General features: G+C 36.3%; 1 protein-coding gene across 1 annotated transcript in view; it reads right to left on the reverse strand.

The window, feature by feature from the left end:
* SYT14 (synaptotagmin 14) overlaps positions 1–12235 on the reverse strand; it is a 127545-nt gene extending 115310 nt beyond the window's left edge. Inside the window, exons 1-2 of the mRNA XM_048225451.2 lie at positions 11179–12235; positions 7159–7374 (exon numbers count right to left, since the gene is read on the reverse strand). Of these exons, the coding sequence (XP_048081408.1) occupies positions 7159–7374; positions 11179–12112 (1150 nt within the window). The 5' untranslated portion in view covers positions 12113–12235. The remainder of the gene's footprint in view (positions 1–7158; positions 7375–11178) is intronic.
* Positions 12236–22650: the final 10415 nt, after the last annotated feature.

The following is a 22650-nucleotide window of genomic DNA, read 5'->3' on the forward strand; positions in this document are numbered from 1 at the left end:
CTGACATGGTACCTGAGAGAGCTCAGGCCCTGAGCTCCGGAAGCAGCTGAAGCTGTATTTGCACCCCAGCTGTCAGAGCGGCTGGACACCGGAAACGTGGGCACGCTAGCGTGCCTCTCTAAGCTACTGTGTTCTCAAAACTGGAATACTAATTAATTAATTAGACAGATAAATAATAAAAAGATTTCCGTGAGGATAAAATTAAATATTCTGTACAGAGACTTGAGCAGTGCCTGAAGGACAGTAACAATGAATATTACAACAGCCACAGTCAGTAACCTCACGCTGGCTGGAGAGCTCCTTCCTCTCAGGCGTAGCCACCGTACCAGCCTCCAGAACTCCACCCCCCGCTGAAGCAGTGAGGGTCGTCCCCAGGCTCTACACTTGACAGGAGTGTGAGGCACAGTTTGTAGAAGTAGCTTCAAGTTTCTATTCTACCACCTCAAGGCGATTCTCTCACGCGCTGGAGGACAGATAGACTTGTGCCTCCCTCACGAGGGACAGTTTCTTACGAGACCTACTTCACTGGTGAGCCTGAGCTTACGGTGAATACGGAGATTCCCGTCACTGCTGCCCTCAGGTGGTAAGATGACTGTCAGTCCATTTGTGACTCTATGTCATGCTCCCCAAATGTATCTGAGACTGAGCTCCTATGGGCTTTGCTAACAGAAACCAGTAGAGAAAGTGTCAGGTCGTAATAATTGCCAGACTGCTGTTAGCATTATTCCTCTACTTAGCAAGACATGCCTCAACCCCTAGCAGGGGACAGAGCCTGTGTTCAATTTACAGTGCATCTCTTATCTATTCAGTTTAGTTACTGAATAGTGCTCTTGTAAAAATTTATTTTTAATTGATGTATAGTTGACATATAATACACACACACACACACACGTATTTTTTTTAGAGAGTGAGAGCGTGACGTGAGCAGGGTGGGAGAGGGGCAGGAGGAGAGGGAGATGGAGAATCCTAAGCAGGCTCCACGCTCAGTGTGGAGCCCCATGTGGGGCTGATCTCATGACCCTGAGACCATGACGTGAGCCAAAACCAAGAGTCAGATGCTTAACCAATGGGGCCACCCAGACACTCCAACGTACAATATTATATTTTCAGGTGTACAGCATAGTGAATCAACAGTTATATTCATTACAAAATACTTACCACAGTAAGTATGGTTATCATGTGTCACCATACAAAGTTATTACATTATTGACTATAATCCCTGTGCTGTACTTTTCGTCCCGATGACTTATTTATTTTATAACTGGAAGTCTGTACTTCTTAATCCCCTTCACCTATTTCATCCATCTCCCTACCCACCTCTCCTCTGGTAATCACTAGTTTGTTTTTTTTATTTATGAATATATTTCTCTTTTTTGTTGTTGTCTGTTTTCTGTTTGTCTGAATGATTCTTTTTGAAAGCACTGACCTGTTCTCTGGTTACAAACACTTACAGCTTCAGTTTTGCCATTAATGTATTTTATGATCTTAGTAAAATCACATGTCTCTGGGCTTCAGTTTTGTAATCAATCCAAGATATCTTTAATGACTATCATTTAATTTCTACCATCCTAACTACCTACTACCAGACAAGTATCTCAGACAAAAAAAGAAATGCAAAGGATCAATATAGAGTCATCATGGAAAACACAGAAATTCTACCATTTTAAGAGGAGAAATGTATAAACACAGGTGCTCAGGGCCATGTATATAGTTGTGCGGTTTGTGCACTGCAAAAAGTTACATGAGGGTTTGCCAAATCTTACAAAAGAAGGAAGGGATGCCTTTTCTTCTTACATAGGTGCTATGTGCTCATGACTCAGTGTCTGCTCAAAGGTGACACCTTGTTCTAACTTGTCCACACAGCAGGCTGGACCTTTACCTGAACTTCACAAAGACATCTCATCTTATAGGTCACAGGCAGCCTGCAAAAGTAGCACTATACAAGAATTCTACACTACTGGGAGCAACTGGTCTCATCACATAAAAAGATCTCCAAAACCCAAAGACACAGAAAAAGTCTTTAAGATTAATTTCTCTTCAAACTGGCCATATATAAAGCTATACACATGCACACACAAATTCTTCAGAGGAAAAATGTACATTAACAAAAACCTGAAATCAAAGACAAAGTTTACCAAGAATCTGAACAGAGGCGCCTGGGTGGCACAGTGGTTAAGCGTCTGCCTTCGGCTCAGGGCGTGATCCCGGCATTATGGGATCGAGCCCCGCATCAGGCTCCTCCTCCGCTAGGAGCCTGCTTCTTCCTCTCCCACTCCCCCTGCTTGTGTTCCCTCTCTCGCTGGCTGTCTCTATCTCTGTCGAATAAATAAATAAATAAAATCTTAAAAAAAAAAAAGAAAATTATAAAAAAGAATCTGAACAAACCATGTAATATATATAACTCTCACTGTTCTAAACATTTTTGTGACAAAGGCATCTGGAAAATACAGACGGATATTTTTGTACTTGCCTTCCTCACAAAGAAATTGTGAAAATTAATAGAATAATCTTTATGAAGCAGTTAAAATGCACCTAAGTATACATAAATAATTTATTATTCTCAAGTACCAAATTATTTTAAAAGTAACATTTAAATACAAAGTATAAGTCAATATGTTTTAATGCCCCTAATTTTAAGACATCAAAATTAACAGCATGAAGCTTGTGAAGCAGCCATAAGAAAGAGAACGACAAGTGTGTGTATATGTCCAGGCCACATAACCCTAAGAAATCAGTGGTGCTGGAAATTTTTTTAAATAGCATTTTCAATTATCTCATCCTAAATTAACAACATATGATTTTAGTTATATAGCTATGCCACGATATGTAAATATAGCTGGGTTCTCTCTATGGTGAACTAAGAATGAAAAGCTATAAATAGACATTCTAATAATTTTACACTAAATGTGTTCTTCATATATAAAATCATCTTTAACAGGCTTCTCCTGTCGAATATAGAAATCAAAGTACTAATTAGCATGAATGGAATTTCAGAGGTTCTATCTTACCAACTCTTAAACAAGATATCCACAGCCTACTACTTAACTATGAAACCTTTTAAAAATAAAATAGGATTATCAGAAAAGGCTTTAATTTTAAGAACAACACAGCAAAAATAAAATTAAAACTGTGAACAAAGGAAACTGAATATATTCTTTTAATGTTTATTTTTCCTGGAAAAATTTCTTATAGATATCATTCCCTTTTGTAATTCAAAAAAATGGAAGATTAATATGGCCACCTAGAGGAGAAAACATGATAACAAATATGCCATCACATTTTCTTACGTTTTCTAGTGTATCTGTATTTCAGATTTATACATATAAACTGTTCTACAGGACTCAACTGAAGAGGGTAATCACGTATGAAAGAGACCTTGGTTGGATACTAGAGTCGCAATGATGACCTAACAGAAGCTAAAACCACATTCGCTTTGCAACGGACCCGACAAATAGAGTTTTTATAACTTACCGTGTGACCTTTGGTTAAAAATTACCTACTCGATCTAAAATCTCTTCTCACTTCTGTAGAATGGGTAATCTTATCTACCACAATGATTTGCAGTGAGGATTAAATAGTATGGTGTGTACAGAAACTAACAGTCAGGTACACAGTAGGAGCTCAATATGGTAGTTCTTACTACCTGGTCAGAAAGTTCTGTACTGTTCTCTCCTAGCCCTATCCAGGCCCTCCCTGACCCACTCTAATCTTACAGATACTTTCAGTATTGGCTGTTCCAAAACTTCTCTACTAGAGTTATTCAGTGTTGAGAAGTGAACTAACAGTTCCTTACCAACACTAATGAGGTAATAGCATGTCATATAAAAGATGCACATTTAAGAATATTTTTCCTCTATCTTGTAGTTCCCTTTAGTTACCTCAGCCTACACCTCAGTTAACTTTGATCCTTATAAATTCACAGAATAATATACAGAATAAAAGGTCAGAGCAGTAAAGAGAAACATAACCTACTATATCTATCCCTTTACTTGTACCTCAGGAAAATGAACCAAATCCTACCAAGAGAACTATACTCAGCAATCCTCTTAGGTGGCCAGCCACGAAGTGAACAGTATTTCTGCTGAGTTAGCTATGCAGAGGAACGACCACCTGGTGGAGACTCAAATGTGTATTTGAACCAAATCCCTTTCCTTCCCACATATATGCGAGAGGAGGGTTACCACTGTTGGGTTGGCGGGAGAAGGTGAACGCTATGGTTATAATCTCATATGTACTTCTGCATCTTCGTGTGGGGGCATGTTAAGAATTTATTATCACTTGAAATTGCTTTTACCGAAGACCTTGAACTCTGAAGTCTCCCCCTCCAATCAAATTCTCCTTTCTTTCCCCATTCCACTGAATCCATTTTGAGCTCAAAGCGATTTGACTTTTCAATAAACGATAACCTATGATACAAACCTATTCTCCTAGTCTTTTGTTTTCTTACATTATCACTTGGTCATCTCTCCATCCTAAGTCCCAATGACAGTATTTTAACAATAAGGATATCCATCTCCACATCCAGATGTTCCAGACTTTTCTGATTCAGCATGACGGAAACCAAATTACCTCCTCCCACACAAACTTACTTCCCTAAGACTCTCTGAACTAATTAAAAATCTGGATTCTTCACTCACTGCACACATTCAATCATTCAAGATACACTGAGACCATCCTTAAATCTACAGACTCTGTGTCCCCAAACTCACTGCCAACGAAGGTCTCATCACTGCTTATCTAACTGGTCCTTTCTACCTTCAGTAGTCCCACCTCCAATTCATTTTCCATTACAATTTAAATAATCTTTCTTGAATACATTTCTAAAAGCACCACACTGTCCAGCTTAAAAATCTTCCAGGACTCTATATTTCCTTTAAGACAATAAACCCCTAAACATGGCATTCAAACCTATTACCTATTCTCCAAACACAGATTCTAAGCTAAAGACGCTAAAATACACTCTCGTTTGCTTTCACACAATCACGATTCCATGGCTGTTGAAATAGTGTTCACTCAAGTCCAGTTCACCCACTCTGTGAAGACTACATTAGACTTCCCGATATCCCCACCTTCCAAACAACACCCGAGTCACCTCCTTCCCTGAATGTCTACAGCACTTTGTTCATGAAACTAATAGACCTCTTATCATATTATATTATACATATGGTCAATGGTCTTCCTCCTCTAGTCTGTGGGCTCTTTGAAACAAGCTTGTTTTATTCATCTTTACACCTACAGTACATAGTATGGCACATAAAAAGCTTTCAACAAATGTTTGTGAAATAAATCTAATTTCAGAATGCCTAAAATCAATCTAACCAGGGTGTTTTATCAATTAACGTAGAGGAGAAATGGTAGGAAAGTAGAGATGGCTCCCAAATACATAGGTAAAATGAAAAGAGAAGGTGCCTCCGGGACATTGGTAGCAGTTTCAGAGCTTAGGGCAAGAACAGAAGAGCCACTGAAGTTATACTTCTCTCCTCACTGCTTTTCCCCCAGACTACAGAGCCGTGATGGCACAACAGAACCATGGGGAAGCAATCGAGACAGCACAGAAGTGGAGGGAGTGAGGGGGAAGAAGCAGTGAGGAGGAAAAAATTAAAACCCTAAACTGAAGCTGCAAAAACGGAAGCGTCCGGGGTGACAGATGACATATGCAGCCCTTGCTCATGCCCGCTCGCTTTCATCACCACCACTGTTTTCTCTACCCTCGGCCACAATGACCATTTACTGTCACTTACCCACAGGGGCCAGAACTATGTTAAAAACTACCACATATACCATGTAATGTTCACGACAACTTTATCAGGAAGGTACTATCCACATTTTAGAGACAATGAAACAAACCTAAAAACCATTAACTGTATTGCCTGAAGTTTGTAGCTAACATGTTAGTCACAGGAGCCAGAATAAAAACAAGGATCAGGTTCAAAACCGCTTCTCTTATGGCTCTACTATTCATGTGCCAGGGATGGAAGGGGTGGACGTCGGCTGGGGACCGGCTTTACTGCTTCGCGTCACTCAGGTATCTTTGTAAGCACACGTTCTGTTTCTCTCGTACTAGAATTCTAGGAAATTTTGAGGGTAGCATCTAGCATTTTTTATTTCTTCCCTACCGTCTCGTAATGAGCTTTCTATATAGTAATCACTCAGTATTTGATTAATTTCTTATTATAAATTGTGTGCTAGTAGAAATAAAAAGGAGGTACATCGGTCATTAAGCCAAATTAGAACACCAAAAAGATGATTTAGCTCCTTTGACAACTCTATGTGGGGTAAGACTTAAAGTAATCAGTAGTTATAGGCCCTTAAACACAAACCACAGTTGTAAAATGAAGGATAGTTTGTGTTTGATGTAATAAAAAATCGCTGTCTAAGATACATGACTCTCTTCTTCATAGCTGAGAATAAAGATAACAATTACTAAGAGCACTCACACATTCTATCAAGCAGGTGAGCAGCCTACCTAAAATGTGGAAATAAGTATGCTTTAATTAATGGCAACTAATTTCCCATATAGAAAGATGTAAAAACGTGTTAGAGTGGACATGTATCTTCTATATAGGTTGAATTTTAAGTCAAGGTCAATCCATGAAGTAAAGATCAATTAAAGACAAAATAATCCTTGAAAATTCCTGAAGTCACCCTTACGGCAAAGTATAATACAGCATGAGCTCTCAATCCACACTGGACACTTTTTCCCCTTACACAGAACAGCTCACTATTTCTTCGCTGTGTGCCACGTGAAGAATTCAGCTTCTGTTTAGGGGCCGCGCTGAACGAAAAAGCATACATTTACACACTAGAATCAAGTTCAACACTCTAGGAGACCTAGACTCTGCCAGTTTCCATACCAGGTAGTTAGAAATTGACTCCATGTGAGACAACAGCAGATTCACTTCTTCCACCTCGTGCTTGCGTTGTGTAAAGAGAAACACAAGTACTATGGTATTTAAATTATTTGGTGATTTGCTTTGAGGTGTTTTGGGTTTTGGCTTCAGTCCAAAGATCTGAATTTTGATAAATTATATTCACAGAAATGGGACTCTGCTTATCTTTTGTTTTATCGTGCAGCCACAGAGGCCTAGGATTTTAGGTAAAAATAATCTAATACTATAGCATGTGATCTAAAAAAATCAAATAAGTAGCCTGTGTTACCTTCATCGATCGATGCTTCACTACTGTAGCCATCATACTCCGCAGACAAAGGGCTGTATTTTTGTCTTGTTTCCCAAGCATAGTTCTTTTGTCTCGAATCTGCCAACGGTAGTCTGGAATTGTGTGTTCTGGACAAGGCCTCGTGATATTTACCCAGTGCTTCATCTTCACTTTCAGAGGATGAACCATGCTCATCTTTGTCCATGTAGGAATTATCTATTTGGAATGACAGAGAGAACAAATCAAAATTTTAACACAATAAACTACGATGAATTTGATACACACACATACATATACACACACAGAGATAAATGTCACATATATCCACATACACATGAATGTACATATACACATACATACACGATGTGAATTTTCAACTTTAAATAAGTATAGTTTTTTCATTTAAGAAGCCCAAAGCTTTAGATTTTCATATTTTTAATAGAAAAAGATCAATTTGTATATTCTAATTATAAAAAAAGGTTAGTCGCAGGGATTTCCCAGCCATGTTACAGATAAAGGAAATAACAGAACTTGCCACCAGACACAATCTTTTAAAGGATGAGTAGCACAGAGAGAGACTTGGAAGCATTATTGCCAGTACCTATGAACCCGATTCAAACTAGAATGTGACTAGAGATATTTCAGTTATCATCTGGGTCCAAATTTTCAAAAATGACAATGCTTATTTCTAGGAGAAGAGAGAAATGGGCAGACATATACTGTTGGCGGAATTATCACTGGTACAAATCTTCTAGAGAGCAATTTGGCAATACGTATCAAACTTCAAATCTGCACAGTCTGTGATTCATTTCTAGGAATTTACCAATTCCATCTCCAAGAATTCGGCCTAAGAAAATAATTAACAAGTGAGCAAAGATATGTATTTCAGACAATTCACTGCACTGTGTTAAATAGCAACAGAAAACAAAAATAAAATATTATCTAAACGTCCATCACTGGGCTTTGGTTAAGTACGCTGTGATATCTCTAAGCAATGATACAGCATGCAGTCACTACAAACGAGGAGGTGAACTCACAGGTACTCACAGAAGAGTAACTACAACATTATGTTAAGAGAAAAGAGGAGGTTATAAAATAGAAAGCAAACCTACATTCCCATTTAAACACACACACACAAACACACCCCTACATGCAAGATACACACACACACACACACAGATACACATATATGCAATGTATGTTCATATGCACATACAAAAATATGTGGAAGGACACACTTATTTTCTTTGAAAGGGAGAGTTACTAAGAAAATTTTACTTAAGTATAACTAAATTTCAAATAAATTTTTCAGGATATATAAAACTTGTATTATTCTTAAAATAATAGTTAACTAGTATAATAGTAACTAGTTGTTACCATTTTTTTAAAGTAAAAATTTTAAAACTACACTATGTTGAGGTTCATTTAACCTAAGATGAGCCTTCTCAGAATAATAAAACATTTCTGGAAAGATAAAGAGATCACAGCAGGTAGAATTTATTAGTTTAGTAGAGGTATTTTTCTCTTTATAAACATTTGAGATCATCTGTATGAAAGGAATCAAGGTTTGAAATTCAGGTGGGGAGACAGAATAAGTCATTTAAAAATATGGTAGAGAAATGGTATGTTTAGAGTCAGAAGGAAGGGAGCCTGGATGTCACTAGTCTAAGTCCTCCGTTTTAATTCAGTAAGAGAAAGCCATGAGAGGGTAAAGCTATGACCAGTGTCATATTCTGCACGGCCCAATATGTAGTCACTAGCCACATGCAGCTATTTGATTTAAAACAAAATAATTCATGAAAGTTCTTTTGAAAATCTCCTTTTCCTTACCTCCTACAACTCCCAAGTATATAATCAGTCACCCCTCACAACCCTGGTGCAGCGGCTCTTTCCGCCCATGGGTCCTGTCCCCCTGTCCTTTTTGCACCAAAAAATAAAATAAAATAAAATAAAATAAAATAAAATAAAATAAAATAACTTAAAACCCAGTCTCCCCAGTGCTACTGGCCATATAAGTGCTATACGTGCCTGTGGCTAGTGGTCACCACGTGGACTACATGGGACTTTTCCATCAGTGCAGAAAGTGCTGTTAGACGGTGCGGAGGTGATGGTAGATCTGGTCTAGAACCTGGGCCTTCTGACTCCCAGTTGAGAGCTTTAGCACTTTGTGGGCTACCATGGTGGTGGTCTCTAAGGCAGCAGGAGAACTCTGAGGAGGGTCACTAGACATTCTGCCATCACACTTCACTTATTATAAAATATTACCTAAAGCAGTCCTGCATTCAGAAATATAGAAGGAAACTCTTCCTTCTCTTTCTATACCCTCTAAGCTTTATGAACAAACCTAGAACACAGGTATTAGTAATACTGATATTACTATTAACTAATAATATTAGAGTTCAGCTATATGAAGAAGTAATCTATGGGTCAAATGATTTTCAAGACTTTTAGAACATAATATGTTTACGTTTAGTACTAACTATAATCTAGAATACCTGAGAGATACTTGAGTTTTCTAGGGACCAGCATGCTTCTGAATGAAAAGAAATCAAAACAAAATTAACTGTATACTGCTACATACATAGCACTTATTACTACTGTCTATCTGTTATTTTCTGAACAGCATATGTATCCTACTTTATTTTATTTTTGCTACTTCAAATAATAAGGCTAAAAAAACTAAACCAAGGTTACGCAAAACTACTGAATTTGATAACTCAAAACAGTCAAAAAAAGTCGAAACAGACTCCAAAAAGGACATACTTCCAAAGACTGGCTTTCCTTTTTAACTAGTCTATCTGTCCTGGATCAGCCTCTATGATATCACTTAAAAATCATCCATATAATTGATAAATAGCAGACCCTGATTCTGCATGAAACCATGCAGCAGAACTGAAAGTCTTCCTCATTTCTACTGCCACTCAGATTTTTGTTATTTTCATGAGAATCTAAATTTACAGAAAAATGACAGATATATCTGTATTTTAAATAAGAGCCAGTATACTTTTGGCCTTGTGATCAGATAGCAATAAATGGAAATGACTAAGGGATTACCAAAAGTAATCACTAGCAGTACAAAGCATTTCTGCAACCAAACCAAGTAACTGTCGGCTCACTGTTTTGAAAATTGTCACAAATACTGTGGTTAAAAACTATAAATGATTGGTTGGGATCTTAATTCTACATAGAGAACTCATGAAAAACAATAGATTGTTCATGTATACTCATTGTAAACACAGAACTCATATAAAATTCTTGATATGTGGCTAAACGAATAGACACATATCCTGAAGGGTGTTATTCAATAAAATAAACTCTAGGGGTGCCTGGGTGGCTCAGTCAGTTGAGCATCTGACTCTTGATTTCCCTTCAGATCATGATCTCAGGGTCAGGGGATGGAACCCCTCCTTGGGCTCTGAGCTCAGTAGGGAGTCTGCCTTGCCCTCTGCTCATCCCCCTGCTCGCTCGCTCGCTCTCTCTCTCAAGTGAATAAATAAATAAAATCTTTAAAAATAAATAAATAAATAAAACAAACTCTATTGCTCTAAAGGAAAAATAAAAAACACTTGATACAGATTCTTATGGGGATAGACTCGAAGGGCAACATAGTATAAGGGTCTCAGGGGTCAGTTACAAAAATATTAAATTTTAAAATTCAACTATAACATACTAAATACACTCCAACTAGAGAATGCCTACTATTTGAAACTGGAGTTTCTGGTTGTCGAATAAACAACCACTAAGAAAAATTAGGGCCACTGAAAAATTGGCCAAATAATGCAGGGACCAGGGACAATACTTAAGTTAGCAGTGTACAAAGAACATGAATGCTTTCAAAAGGATGGTCAGGAAAAAAAAAAAAATGAATGAACTTAAAAGTGTCTCCCAGTAAGAGGATTCAAGAAAATTTCAAATTAGATATATAGACACGTATAGGAAAGTTTGGAAATTTGGATGTTTTCTTAATTCAAAAAATCAAGAGAAAAGTTTATCACTCAAACCCCCAGTAGGAGACCTCACCTTTTCCTGGTATTATCTTAGAATAGTTTTCATCTTTACTCTTTGTTGTTCCTTTGTGGGCAGAAATGGCTTCATTTTTCTTTGTTTTTATGTCTCCTTTCACTTTGTAGCACGTTGTTGGATTTTTTTGTTCTTTGATTTTTCCGTGTAACTTATCTGTAGAATTAGCTGATGGTACTGGGTGTAGGTCTTCTTTCATGGCGGGTTCCTGTATCATATGTCTGTTGCTTGCCAAAATATGTTTTGGAGAACACTCATTTCCTGACCACTCATTCCCTCTGGGTCCTTTACTTTTAATAGCTTTTTCAGCTTTCTTTAAATGATTTTCTCTCATTTCTTGATATCTTACCTCCTTTAAGTCATTCTTACCATCATCGGGACTTCCTAATCCAATTTTTTTACCTCTGTCAGTATGTTCAAGTTCTTCACAAGCAGATCCAGCCCTTGCATTCTGCTTGGTAACTGACATCCCACCATCACTCAGGTGACCTCTCAAAGAAGAATCACCACCAGCATAACTGCCTTCCTGGCCTTTTGACGGCGCCTGTTGCCTATCATTAATATGTCTGAACCCTCTTTCTTCGTCCATTCTGTGATCTTGCTTTTGTGAAATTGAAGTATTGTAACAACTGATTCGATCTGCTCTGTGCTCTGAACTGGACTGTGTTTTCTGACAATTAGTGTCTTTGGAGACTTCTGGTGACATGGCATTGGCTTGTTTAGAAGTATCTACTACAGTGTCTGCCACTGCACAGTTTTCTTCTTCTGGGCGAAAGCCATTTATCATACTTGTTACCTGCTCAGCAACTGAGTCAGTTAAAGCGTAGCTGACTTCCCCAACAGCAGTGGTCAGATCTTCTACGGCATTACTGATTGTGTCCACCAGAGAAGATACCGAAGGCAGATTCTGCTGGAAAGTTTTGAAAAATGCCATTTTCTAACTCCTTATTCCTAACAGATGCAACAATGGAATTTTCTCTTCTCAAAACATCAACCACTTAGGAATTTGAATTTAAAATGTACTTAAATGTTGTTACTCATGAGCTCTGTATTATTATTTTGCATTGTGGCTTTTAATCTTTCTGTAAATGCATTATGCATCGAAAGAAATACGTCGAAGCAAAAACTCTTCCAAAAAAAAAAAAAAATCAAACCACTTGGCTTAAATGTAATTACATTTTTTCCCACTCCATAGCTATCATAACAGCAGCAAGACAATATTTTCCCCTCAAATACTATTGGTTTTTTTATTCTATACCTGCAAGAAGAAGTATAAAAAGGATTTTTATTATGGACTTTTGGTTTATTTACTAATAGTCTATGTAGGGGAACTATCCTATATTATTAACAAACTACCAGTATCATTTCAAATTAAGACAACTACTAAGGGGAAAATAAGCAATTTGCTCAGAGATCAGGACAGAGGAAAGAGCAGAGGGCGAACACTTGCACAGTTGCTACCAGATGCAAGGCACTGGGATTTACAAGTTGTTATACCTGATCTCACAATAACTCTAGAAAGTCAATATTATTATTCCTATTTAATAAGTGGGAAAAAAAACCAAGGCTCAGAAAAAGTAAGGTTCACAAAACCTTTCCAAAGGATCGTTAAGGTCAAACCATTTTTATAATAACAGTGAGGGGATATTTAACTTTTTCACTCTCATTTGCTCATAAATGAACACTGGAGTTTTCCAGAGGCTACATGGCAGACTGGAGAAGCAGACATGAGAATAACAGCTGGTTCTTCTTTGCCAGTCATTAAAGGGATCTGCAGAAAATATAAAACAATGGCACTCTTCTCATCATTTTGGGGAGGGGGGGAGTAGAAAATATACTTTTTTTAAGTTTAAAAAAATGTTACTTATATTTAACATGTATGTAATAGGCTTATTGGGGTTTTTGTGGGTTTTTTTTGTTCCAAGTTCTTATTTAAATTCTAGTTATTAACATATAGGGTACTATTGGTTTCGGGAGTAGAATTTAGTGATTCCTCACTTACATGTAACACCCAGTGCTCATCACAAGTTATTGGGTCTTTTTTAAACAAATAAATTGATAAGAATATTTTTAAATTTTCTCAGTTTTAACTTTTACTATGGTACTTATCAATAGATACAACTCACATAAACAAAACCTCTTTGTGGTCTTCGATACTTTTGAAGAGTGTAAAGGGGTCATTAGCTCAGAGAAAAAGCAGAAATGCTGAACCAGGGGATTCCTGGAGGCTGCCCCAAGAGAGATCTTTAACCAGTTCAACTCTACACAAATGATCAAGAAGCAAGACTCAAGTATGAGAAACGTTGAACTTGAATCAAAAATCACAAAAATACTACACTTTCCTGAGGCAGAAGTCACAGATGTAATTCAGAAACCAAAAAATTTTTATAAACAATGCTACCATTTTTTAAGTTACCAGAAGTAAGAGAACAACATCTCTCCAACACCGTACACAGACAAGAAAAGCCAGGTTTTTCTGCTAATGCTCTGCAGTACTGTTCCAAATTAACACCTTGCTTTTATAATTCTCAACTTGCTTCTGCTATCATTTATATAAGCCAGTCTCTGTAAACAGCAAATAAAGAACTCTTACAATAATATAAAAAAATTAACTCCACGGGATACTTTTCATGAAAGAGAGAACAAGATTATAGCCCTCATCTCTCCTACTATCTGGTAGTAGGAAGTGATATAATGCCTATGCACCAAGGGAGGGGGAGGAACACTAATTTTTATAAGCAGACTTTATCAATACACTGAGTAAAGAAAGAAAACCACTTTTTCCAAACAATAAAATGATCCATCAGCTGAGAATTCAACAGCAAATAAAGAAAAAGGGTGAATACTTTCAAAACCCTTCTATGGGAATATGGGGAAAAGCTCTCTAAAGAGTTATTTGGACAGTAAGATTTAAGCTATATAGAGAAGATACTTCCTTCTTAAGCATAACTACTCATATTACAGGCTCAAAAGCATACCTTACATATGAAAAATGAAAATGTCATTTTCTGAAAGTATGCAATTCATCTTTATGCGATATATTAGCAATTCGTGAACAGAAAGATAATTGAACATAATTTACTTATTGGATTTTTTTTTTTACTCTCACAGAAAAGTGGCTCAAATGCTAGTTTACAGTATGTCAAAACCAACCTTACCATGTATGTTTAAAAAAATAAAATAACAGAATGGTATAGATAAAAAGAAAAAGTAAGAAAAGCAGTGATGATACTTACAAATTTTATCTTGTGAGTTCTTCCTTGTACCATATCCTGAACCAAGATCTGGAAACCCGCCAACATTTTCAAAACAGAACTTCTTATTAATATAGAGAAAAAGGAGCAGCATCAAGATAATAAACACCCCAACAGCTGACAAAAATCCAACTGCCTCTGGAGATACTAGAGGAAAAAAAAGTCACAGCTGTAAGTGTTTATTCTTCTTTAAGCTACAAATAAAAAGGAAACCCCCACACATATGTTAGATTACCACCTTAGTTACATTATACTTTTTAATTGTCATAGTTTACATAGGTTTATAAGAAAAACAAACTGCACTGTTTAATGAGCTGTTCAATTCATTCAACAGTACTTATTCAAATCCAAAAGTTTCTGTATAAATTATGTTGAAGCAATCTTAAAAGGAGTTTATAAAATAGGCAGTTACATATTTAGTCCATTTAAGAGTATTACAAAAATTTTAGCACAAGAATTAGAAAAAATTATTTCCCATGCACAGGAATCTTACTTAGCCAAATTTATAAGAACGTATACTATTATTCTTATCTCTAAAAGCTTCAATGGCCCATTTTATTTAATAAACTCTGGACTTCTTAACTTGGCATTCAAAGCTCCAGCCTCTTTTCAGTATTACACCCTAATCAAATGGTTCCACCCACTGCCTCCTAATCAGCTACATGCATTTCCACACACCTTGTCTCTGTTCATCTTCTTCCCCTCACCTGGAATGACTGAGTCTGCTCTCTACCATATCTCACTCATTCATTCAATCAACAAATATTCCGGACCAGCAGCCATACACCAGGCATTATCACATACACAGTTCCTGTGTTCCATGAACAGTCCGGTGAAGGCACTTACGACATGGTGGAACAGAGTCCGAGAGTAGGGAAGAACAGGGACTACGAGCCACAGAAACAATTAAGCCACTGTTGAAGGATCCAGTAGGCTTTTCTGAAAGTTATGGCCTCCATGATAATATTCTAAGAATTATTAAGAATTAGCAAGTTACCACTATCCCAGGCAGAAGACATGGCAAGTGCAAAGGCCCAGAGACAGGAAATCACTGTATATTCCAGAAACTTAATGGAACTTTGTTATGATAAACCAGATTCTCAAGAGAATACATGAAATCATACATGGAGACGTTGTACAGTGAGAACAACAACAACAAAAATCGACAACTTCTCCAGTCCTCAGCAATCTCTCAACATTTGCATTATTTGTTACTACACCAGTCATTTGTAGTTAAACAGGAACTAAATTTTTTATCCCTAATGCTTACATGTAATACTCAAGTATTAGGTGAGAAGGAATGCTAAGCCTCAAATACCCTCTACAACGTACAATCTACTCTTTCTTCTTCCACTGCTCAAGCAGCAACTAAAACGTCAGCGCCTCCCAGATTCTTTCTTTAATCAGAAGGACCACAGCAGTTAGCATCTATATAACTCATTTGTTTACAATGAAGTCACCAACCAGTCCGATGAGGACTGTTTTTATCTCCTAGCTTTTCATTATTTGTGAATGTCAGCCATCCCGGGTGTAGAAGTGCTAGGTCATGATAGTCTATTCAAAGCTGGATCAACAGGATTGTGGTAGAGAACTGAGCAGAGTGACACTGTAAGGAAAAGGGGAGAGACTGAATGTAGAAATGCAGTCTAAATATCAGGACGAGGAACAGTTCCTGCTACCAGAAACGAGAAGTTATGCCCAGACATTAGCTCCGACTGTCTCATTTTTCAGGTTGGAGAACAGTCAGGAAAGACAAGAGTATTTTAACTAAAAAATAATCTAAGCTATATTACCAAAAACAGTGGTATGCATCGAGCCTGAAGGATGAAGTAAAAATGAAAACAGAAGAATTATCTTCAACAATTCTAATAGCTAGGGAAGTCAGAAGCAGGACAGGACCTGGTATAAAAGGCAATATGCTCAACAAACTTATATTCAATACTGTGCCATAAGCACGTATGTATAGGAGCTCCCCCTTTAGCCCAGGTCCAAAATACACTTGAAAATTTGATGCATTTAAGTGAACACACAGGGTTAAATAATATGCAACCTGAAAATCTCCCATCTCTTAAAAGACTGAACGAAAGAAAACATAGCTCACCTCACTTAAAAAAGCTAAATTATTGCTAACAAAAATAGCAACAAATACATGTACCATATATTACGTACTAGGGACTGTTTTAAGTACTTGACATATATTAACTTTTTAAATCTTCACAATTATACTATTATCTCCATTATAAGTTGTGATACGGAGATATTAAATTATGTGCCCAGCTTATGAATGGAAGAGTCAGGATTCAAACCGTGGCTAGCTACAGGATCTGTGCTTTTAACGACCGCTCATGCTACTTCTCCCGTATTCCTTCTCTCCTCTTTTTATCTCTTATCTCATGTCTCAGTCCTTATTTCTGCGTTTCTCTTTTCGTCTCCTTCCTTCCCATTTGAAATTTTAACCTGGGGTGGAGGAGGAATCAACTATAAACAAGTATAATACAGTGAGTGCTATAATAGAGGCAGGAATACAAAGTATTATTGGAACACAAAGAAATATGACCTGGGGAAGTTACAAATGCTACAGAAAGGAGGTAACACTTGAGTAGGGCATGAAGGATTAATAAAACTCTATCAAACAGTGAAGGGACAGATGAAATAGTACAGGAAAAGACACAGAAACAGTGTGCATGGCGTTCTAGGTGCGCTAGTGGGTCACGGTCATGTCTGTCTTACTTGCCTCCGTGTTCTCAAAGCATTTAGCACAATGCCACATAGCTAACGTTATATAATCATTTGTAAATGAACGAATGAATGAATGTGTGTTCAGGAAAGATCTAGAATATACCAGAGGAGCTGAGACTAGAGATAAAAGATCCAAAATGTCAAAGAAACTTGAATACCATCCTGAAGATATTGTATTTGCAGAACTATATTGCTTAAAACATTTAGAAAACTGGAATACAGTAGGAGTGATTGGTGGCAATGCAGGAGGAGTTCCTTTTTCTCATTTAAATTCAATTAATTAACATATAATGTATTATCAGTTTCAGAGGTAGAGTTCGGTGATCCATCAGTTGTATATAATACCCCGTGCTCATGACATCACCCAGTTACCCCCTCCCCTCCAGCAACCCTCAGATTGTTTCCTGATGAAGAGTATGAGGAGTTCTTACATGAAGAAGTAACAGTGGTGAGAGAAGAGGGGTGAACTCTAGTTTTTGTTCAAGGAAAACAGATAATAAGCTAATCGATTAGATGTAGGAGACGAAGATAAAGAGAAGCCGAGGATAATTCTCAAGTTTCCAGTCTGTGTGAAAGAGTTACCGGTTACGCCATGAACCAAAATGAAAAAATATAAAGGGAAAGGGACATAGTTTAAGGCATGAGGGCTAAGAGGGAATTGGAAAGAGAGAGGCAGATAATGAGTTTAGTTGTTGACGTGTTACAGCGGAACTGCCAGACTGTTTCAATGTGGATGCCTAGTAAAGAAAGGGAAGTATGAGCAGAGCGCTCTCATGAAGGTTGCGTTTGTTAGACGTGATTTGAGAGTTTTCCTCCTTTTGTTCAGCCTATTCCAAGTGAAAGGTTTTACTGACTAAATACAAACCAACCTGGCACATGATGGGTAAATCTTATTTAACAAGTTTTTAGATAGCTATATACTGTGAGTTTGGAAAAATTTTTAACAAAAAATCTTTCTCCACTAGAAAAAGGAGAAAGATGCTTAATGTAAATATACTAGTCACACAACTCCTTTCTTATCCATTGCCTAAACGTCCATCTTCTACAGTCTTTGAAAATATTTAAATTTTAAAACAGTAATATGCTTGTATACAAGAAAAAAACATTTTCTAGTAGAAAATATTAAAAAGCTTCAGACTTCTATTTTTCATCCTTATCTCAGGATTAAAATAATATTGATTATTTCAAATGACATGATACTGTAAGTTGGCCAGTAACAGTTCTAAGCATGGAAACATTTGACAAAGCCTTGTGCATAAAACTGCAAAAGAAAATACACTGAAATTAAAGACGTGAATGCTATACACCATCAAAAAACAAAATAAAATTACACTAACTTAGATCTCACTGTAGAAAATATATTTTCCATTCGGTATAAGAAATTATGCCTAAAATCTTATTTATATTATGAACCTGCTTACAAAGCCGGTCTGCATAGGTCTTCCTAGGATTACGATTAAATTATCTGTACATAAACCTACTCTTTCCCAAAATTCGAGGTTAGCCACTGCAAGCAAGTAAACGCTATTGCAAAATGCATATTACCTTTTAAGGAGGAGCTTCAAAACCTATTTAACAGCAAACAGATAATTAGTTTAGGTTAATATACATTTGCAGAATTTAATTTGCTGAATCGAATTTGAGTTCATCAAAAACTCAAAATTCACTAATGCATTATTTCCCTATAATCCAAATTTGTAAAATTTACGTGTGATAAACAATAAAACCAAGACCAAATAATAATAATATGAGCAACATCAAATATTTAAGAGTGGTTATTACTTGCTAAGGGCTGTTTTTTTAAGTTTTTTTTTAAATTCCAGTTAGTTAACATATACTGTAATATTAGTTTCAGGTGTACAATACAGTGAGTCAGCATTTCCATACGTCACCCAGTGCTCATCACAACAAATGTTCTCCTTAAGGCCCATCACCTATTTCACCCATGCCCCACCCACTTCCCTTCTGGTAACCGTCAGTTTGTTCTCTACAGTTAAGAGTCTGTTCTTGGGTTGCCCCTCTCTCTTTTTTTTTTTTTTTCCCCCTTGGCTCCTTTTAAGCATTACATTTAGGAGTTACAAGCATTATCCAGTTGATTCTTCACTACAACCCAATTTTACCGATATGGGAATTGAGGCTCAGAAAGAGTTAAGCAGAATTTTCAAGATCTTAAAATTCAGTGACAGAGTCTTGATTTGAAGGCCAGCATAATGACTCTTGAGCCAAAATGTCAAACACTCATCCCTCTTGCTTCCTATTTGCCAGGCATTGTTATAATCTCTCTCATTTTAAAACTTAATGGTCAAAATGACTTTATGTACAACTTTTAAGTACATCATCTTAATCTTTAGATTAGTAAACTGAGGCCCAGAGACTAATTAACTTGTCTCAGGCCACAAATACAGGAAATGGTAGAACCTGGATTTGAACCCATACATTCTAACTCCAGAGCCCCTGTTCCTAAACATCCAGCAATACTGCTTCCTTACATGCCAACCTGTAATATAAAATATAAGGGAAAGCTATGTGATCAAAGTAATAGAGCTTACTATATACATTAAGAGAAAACATTTTATGATTTAGATTTTATATATGTTTAAAAATAGCAACTGATTCAAGCTTCCTCAAAGTAAAAATATAAATTATAAAACTGGAATAATTTTTTCTATTCAAGATACTTTCCTAAATATGCTAAAATTAACTACAGAAGTATGCCTAGAAACCAAAATGAATGGTACATCCTTATAGTACATGCCATGTATGAAACGTTAAAAACTAAATGTATCCTATAGAATAATAAGCTTGATAGTCATCAGTAATGCTCATTAAAAATATATCCGGTCTGTATATAGTCCTATAAGGTCTCTGTGAGCTGTATGATCCCCTGTATGAAGTGTGTAAAGATTATACTGCAAAGGAAAAAGGTATAATATCTCACCAGGAAATCCAAAAAGTTTAGCTTGTCCAAGATTAATGATTATTTACGTTATGTACAGTTGACTGGCTTTACTGTTATCTTTACTATACATTTAGAAATGAATATATATATATACATATATACATATTTATAAAAGATGAAAAAACCCACTTTTTGTCAAAATCCAAGTTTCAATAATAGTAATACAATTCACTTTAATTTCTACAGATAAATTGTTCATAGGAAGAAAATGGTGAAATGATAGTCTTATAAAAAGTAAAAGCAGGAGCAAATCCATTTTGACTCTGAATGTATTGCAGAATTCACTTAAGTTCTACTTTCCATTTTGTCACAAAGAAAACATTTTCTATTTAAGTTTTATGAAAAAAATACTAGGACATACATAAAAATAAGTATAAGGCAGATATTTATTTATTGAGCTTTTGTATTTTCAATATTATTTGTGCTCTTCTCTAAAGTTTATTTATCAAAACTAATTACAAATGTTATATTCATATCTGTAAATTATAATAAATTTTACAAAACTATTCTTTTAATTATATCATAAATGCAAAATTAAATAAAGTACCCAGGCTTCTTATAATTCTTTAAAAAAGAAGGATTAAAGAGAACCACTTACAATTTGTATTATAAGGTCTGTATTGCTGATCTGTCTTACTTGGCATGAAACACTAGTCCTCTACATGTCATGGAGACTTTAATAATTCATTTAATCGATGTAATTTTATCTTTTTTTTTTTTTTTTTTGACAGAGATAGAGACAGCCAGCGAGAGAGGGAACACAAGCAGGGGGAGTGGGAGAGGAAGAAGCAGGCTCATAGCGGAGGGGCCTGATGTGGGACTCGATCCCATAATGCCGGGATCACGCCCTGAGCTGAAGGCAGACGCTTAAGGACTGCGCCACCCAGGCACCCCCTGTAATTCTATCTCTTGAACAAAATGTGAACTATACAGGAAGTCAACTTTCATTATAAAAGAAATACTTGCTTACTATTTAATAAGTCCTGAATATTTTTTCTGATATTCTAATCAGAAAAATTCCACAATTTGTGTTTGCTCTGGTTTGGATAAAGAGTTTATCAGTATTTCTGAGAAACAATATAGGAAAGTAAAAGATTAATTTGATATGCTTAAATCTCCTTGTATAATATCTCAGTTGCTTCTACAAATTTTTATATGATGATATAAATAACACAAAACTGGAAAGATGACATATATAAATCAAGAAAGGAATGTAATAATACGTAACTATTAACTTTAGATTTTACTAAAAAAATCATTAAAAAACCAAAAAACATTTACTCCTAAGTGACATAATTCACTGCTGAGTAATTTCAAGGGACAAGAAGAGGGGAAGGCACAGATGGCAGTGATGTGGGACACTGCCTAAAATCTTACAAACAAAACTGCCCTCTGGGAGACAGTCACCTGACAAGATTGATAAAACAGATGATATCCAACTTGTTTCAAATGTCAAACCATCAATAGATTGAACCAATATTTTCTCTAAGTACCATGTAATAAACTGAAATTTCATTCAAATATCACAACAGTGAAAAATCCTAAATCGGTCTTAAAAAAAACTGGAAAAAAAAACCCATTTAGTAAGTATGGAAACCAAATGCAAAATATATTTAAACCACATGCCTCATACTTAGACTTGATAATAATATACTTAACATGCACTGAATGAACTTATATTTAAACCAAATACTTAACATAATAACTGTCAAACATTCTCGGAAAGTTATTTTTCTTCAAGTATGCTCTTGATTGAGGCTTCAAATTACAATTCCAATGAAGCTTAAATTAAGACAAACTTATTTTCCTGGCAAATCTGCATATAGTAAAGCAGAGTCATTCTTTTGATCAACAAATTAGGGTTAACTGCCTCCAAATTTTTCACTGTCCATTCAATGTGTATGAATTCCTCCAAAATTATCTGAGTGATAAATGGTACAGGCAAATAGAGGGTCACTTCTCTCTGGCCTTTACTTTGCTAATGATTCTTTGCTCTCCCCCTTCAGTAAGACCTTCATTGCTGAGCTACTATAAACAAGATTTTGAAAAGTCAACACCAATTGCAGGAGAATCTTTTTTTTTTTTTAAGATTTTATTTATTTATTTGACAGAGATAGAGACAGGCAGCGAGAGAGGGAACACAAGCAGGGGGAGTGGGAGAGGAAGAAGCAGGTTCCCAGCGGAGGAGCCTGATGTGGGGCTCGATCCCACAACGCCGGGATCACGCCCTGAGCCGAAGGCAGACGCTTAACCACTGTGCCACCCAGGTGCCCCAACAGGAGAATCTTCTAGTTACGGCCAATTTATGATGTCAAACAAGTTTCAGATATGCGTACTTCAAGCTTTAATTCTAAGCCATCAAATTCTGATAAATGCAAATTGGTTTCTTTCTAATATCTTAGAGAGACACCACCTTCTTCCTATATCCTAATGTTATATCAATACTACTTTTCTTTAAAAATTGCTTTGTTCTTATTGTACATTTTTTTCAAACTTTACTGAGGTATAACGATTGAAAAT

The sequence above is a fragment of the Ursus arctos genome, unplaced genomic scaffold, assembly GCF_023065955.2.
Source record: "Ursus arctos isolate Adak ecotype North America unplaced genomic scaffold, UrsArc2.0 scaffold_2, whole genome shotgun sequence".
Classification (NCBI taxonomy): domain Eukaryota; kingdom Metazoa; phylum Chordata; class Mammalia; order Carnivora; family Ursidae; genus Ursus; species Ursus arctos.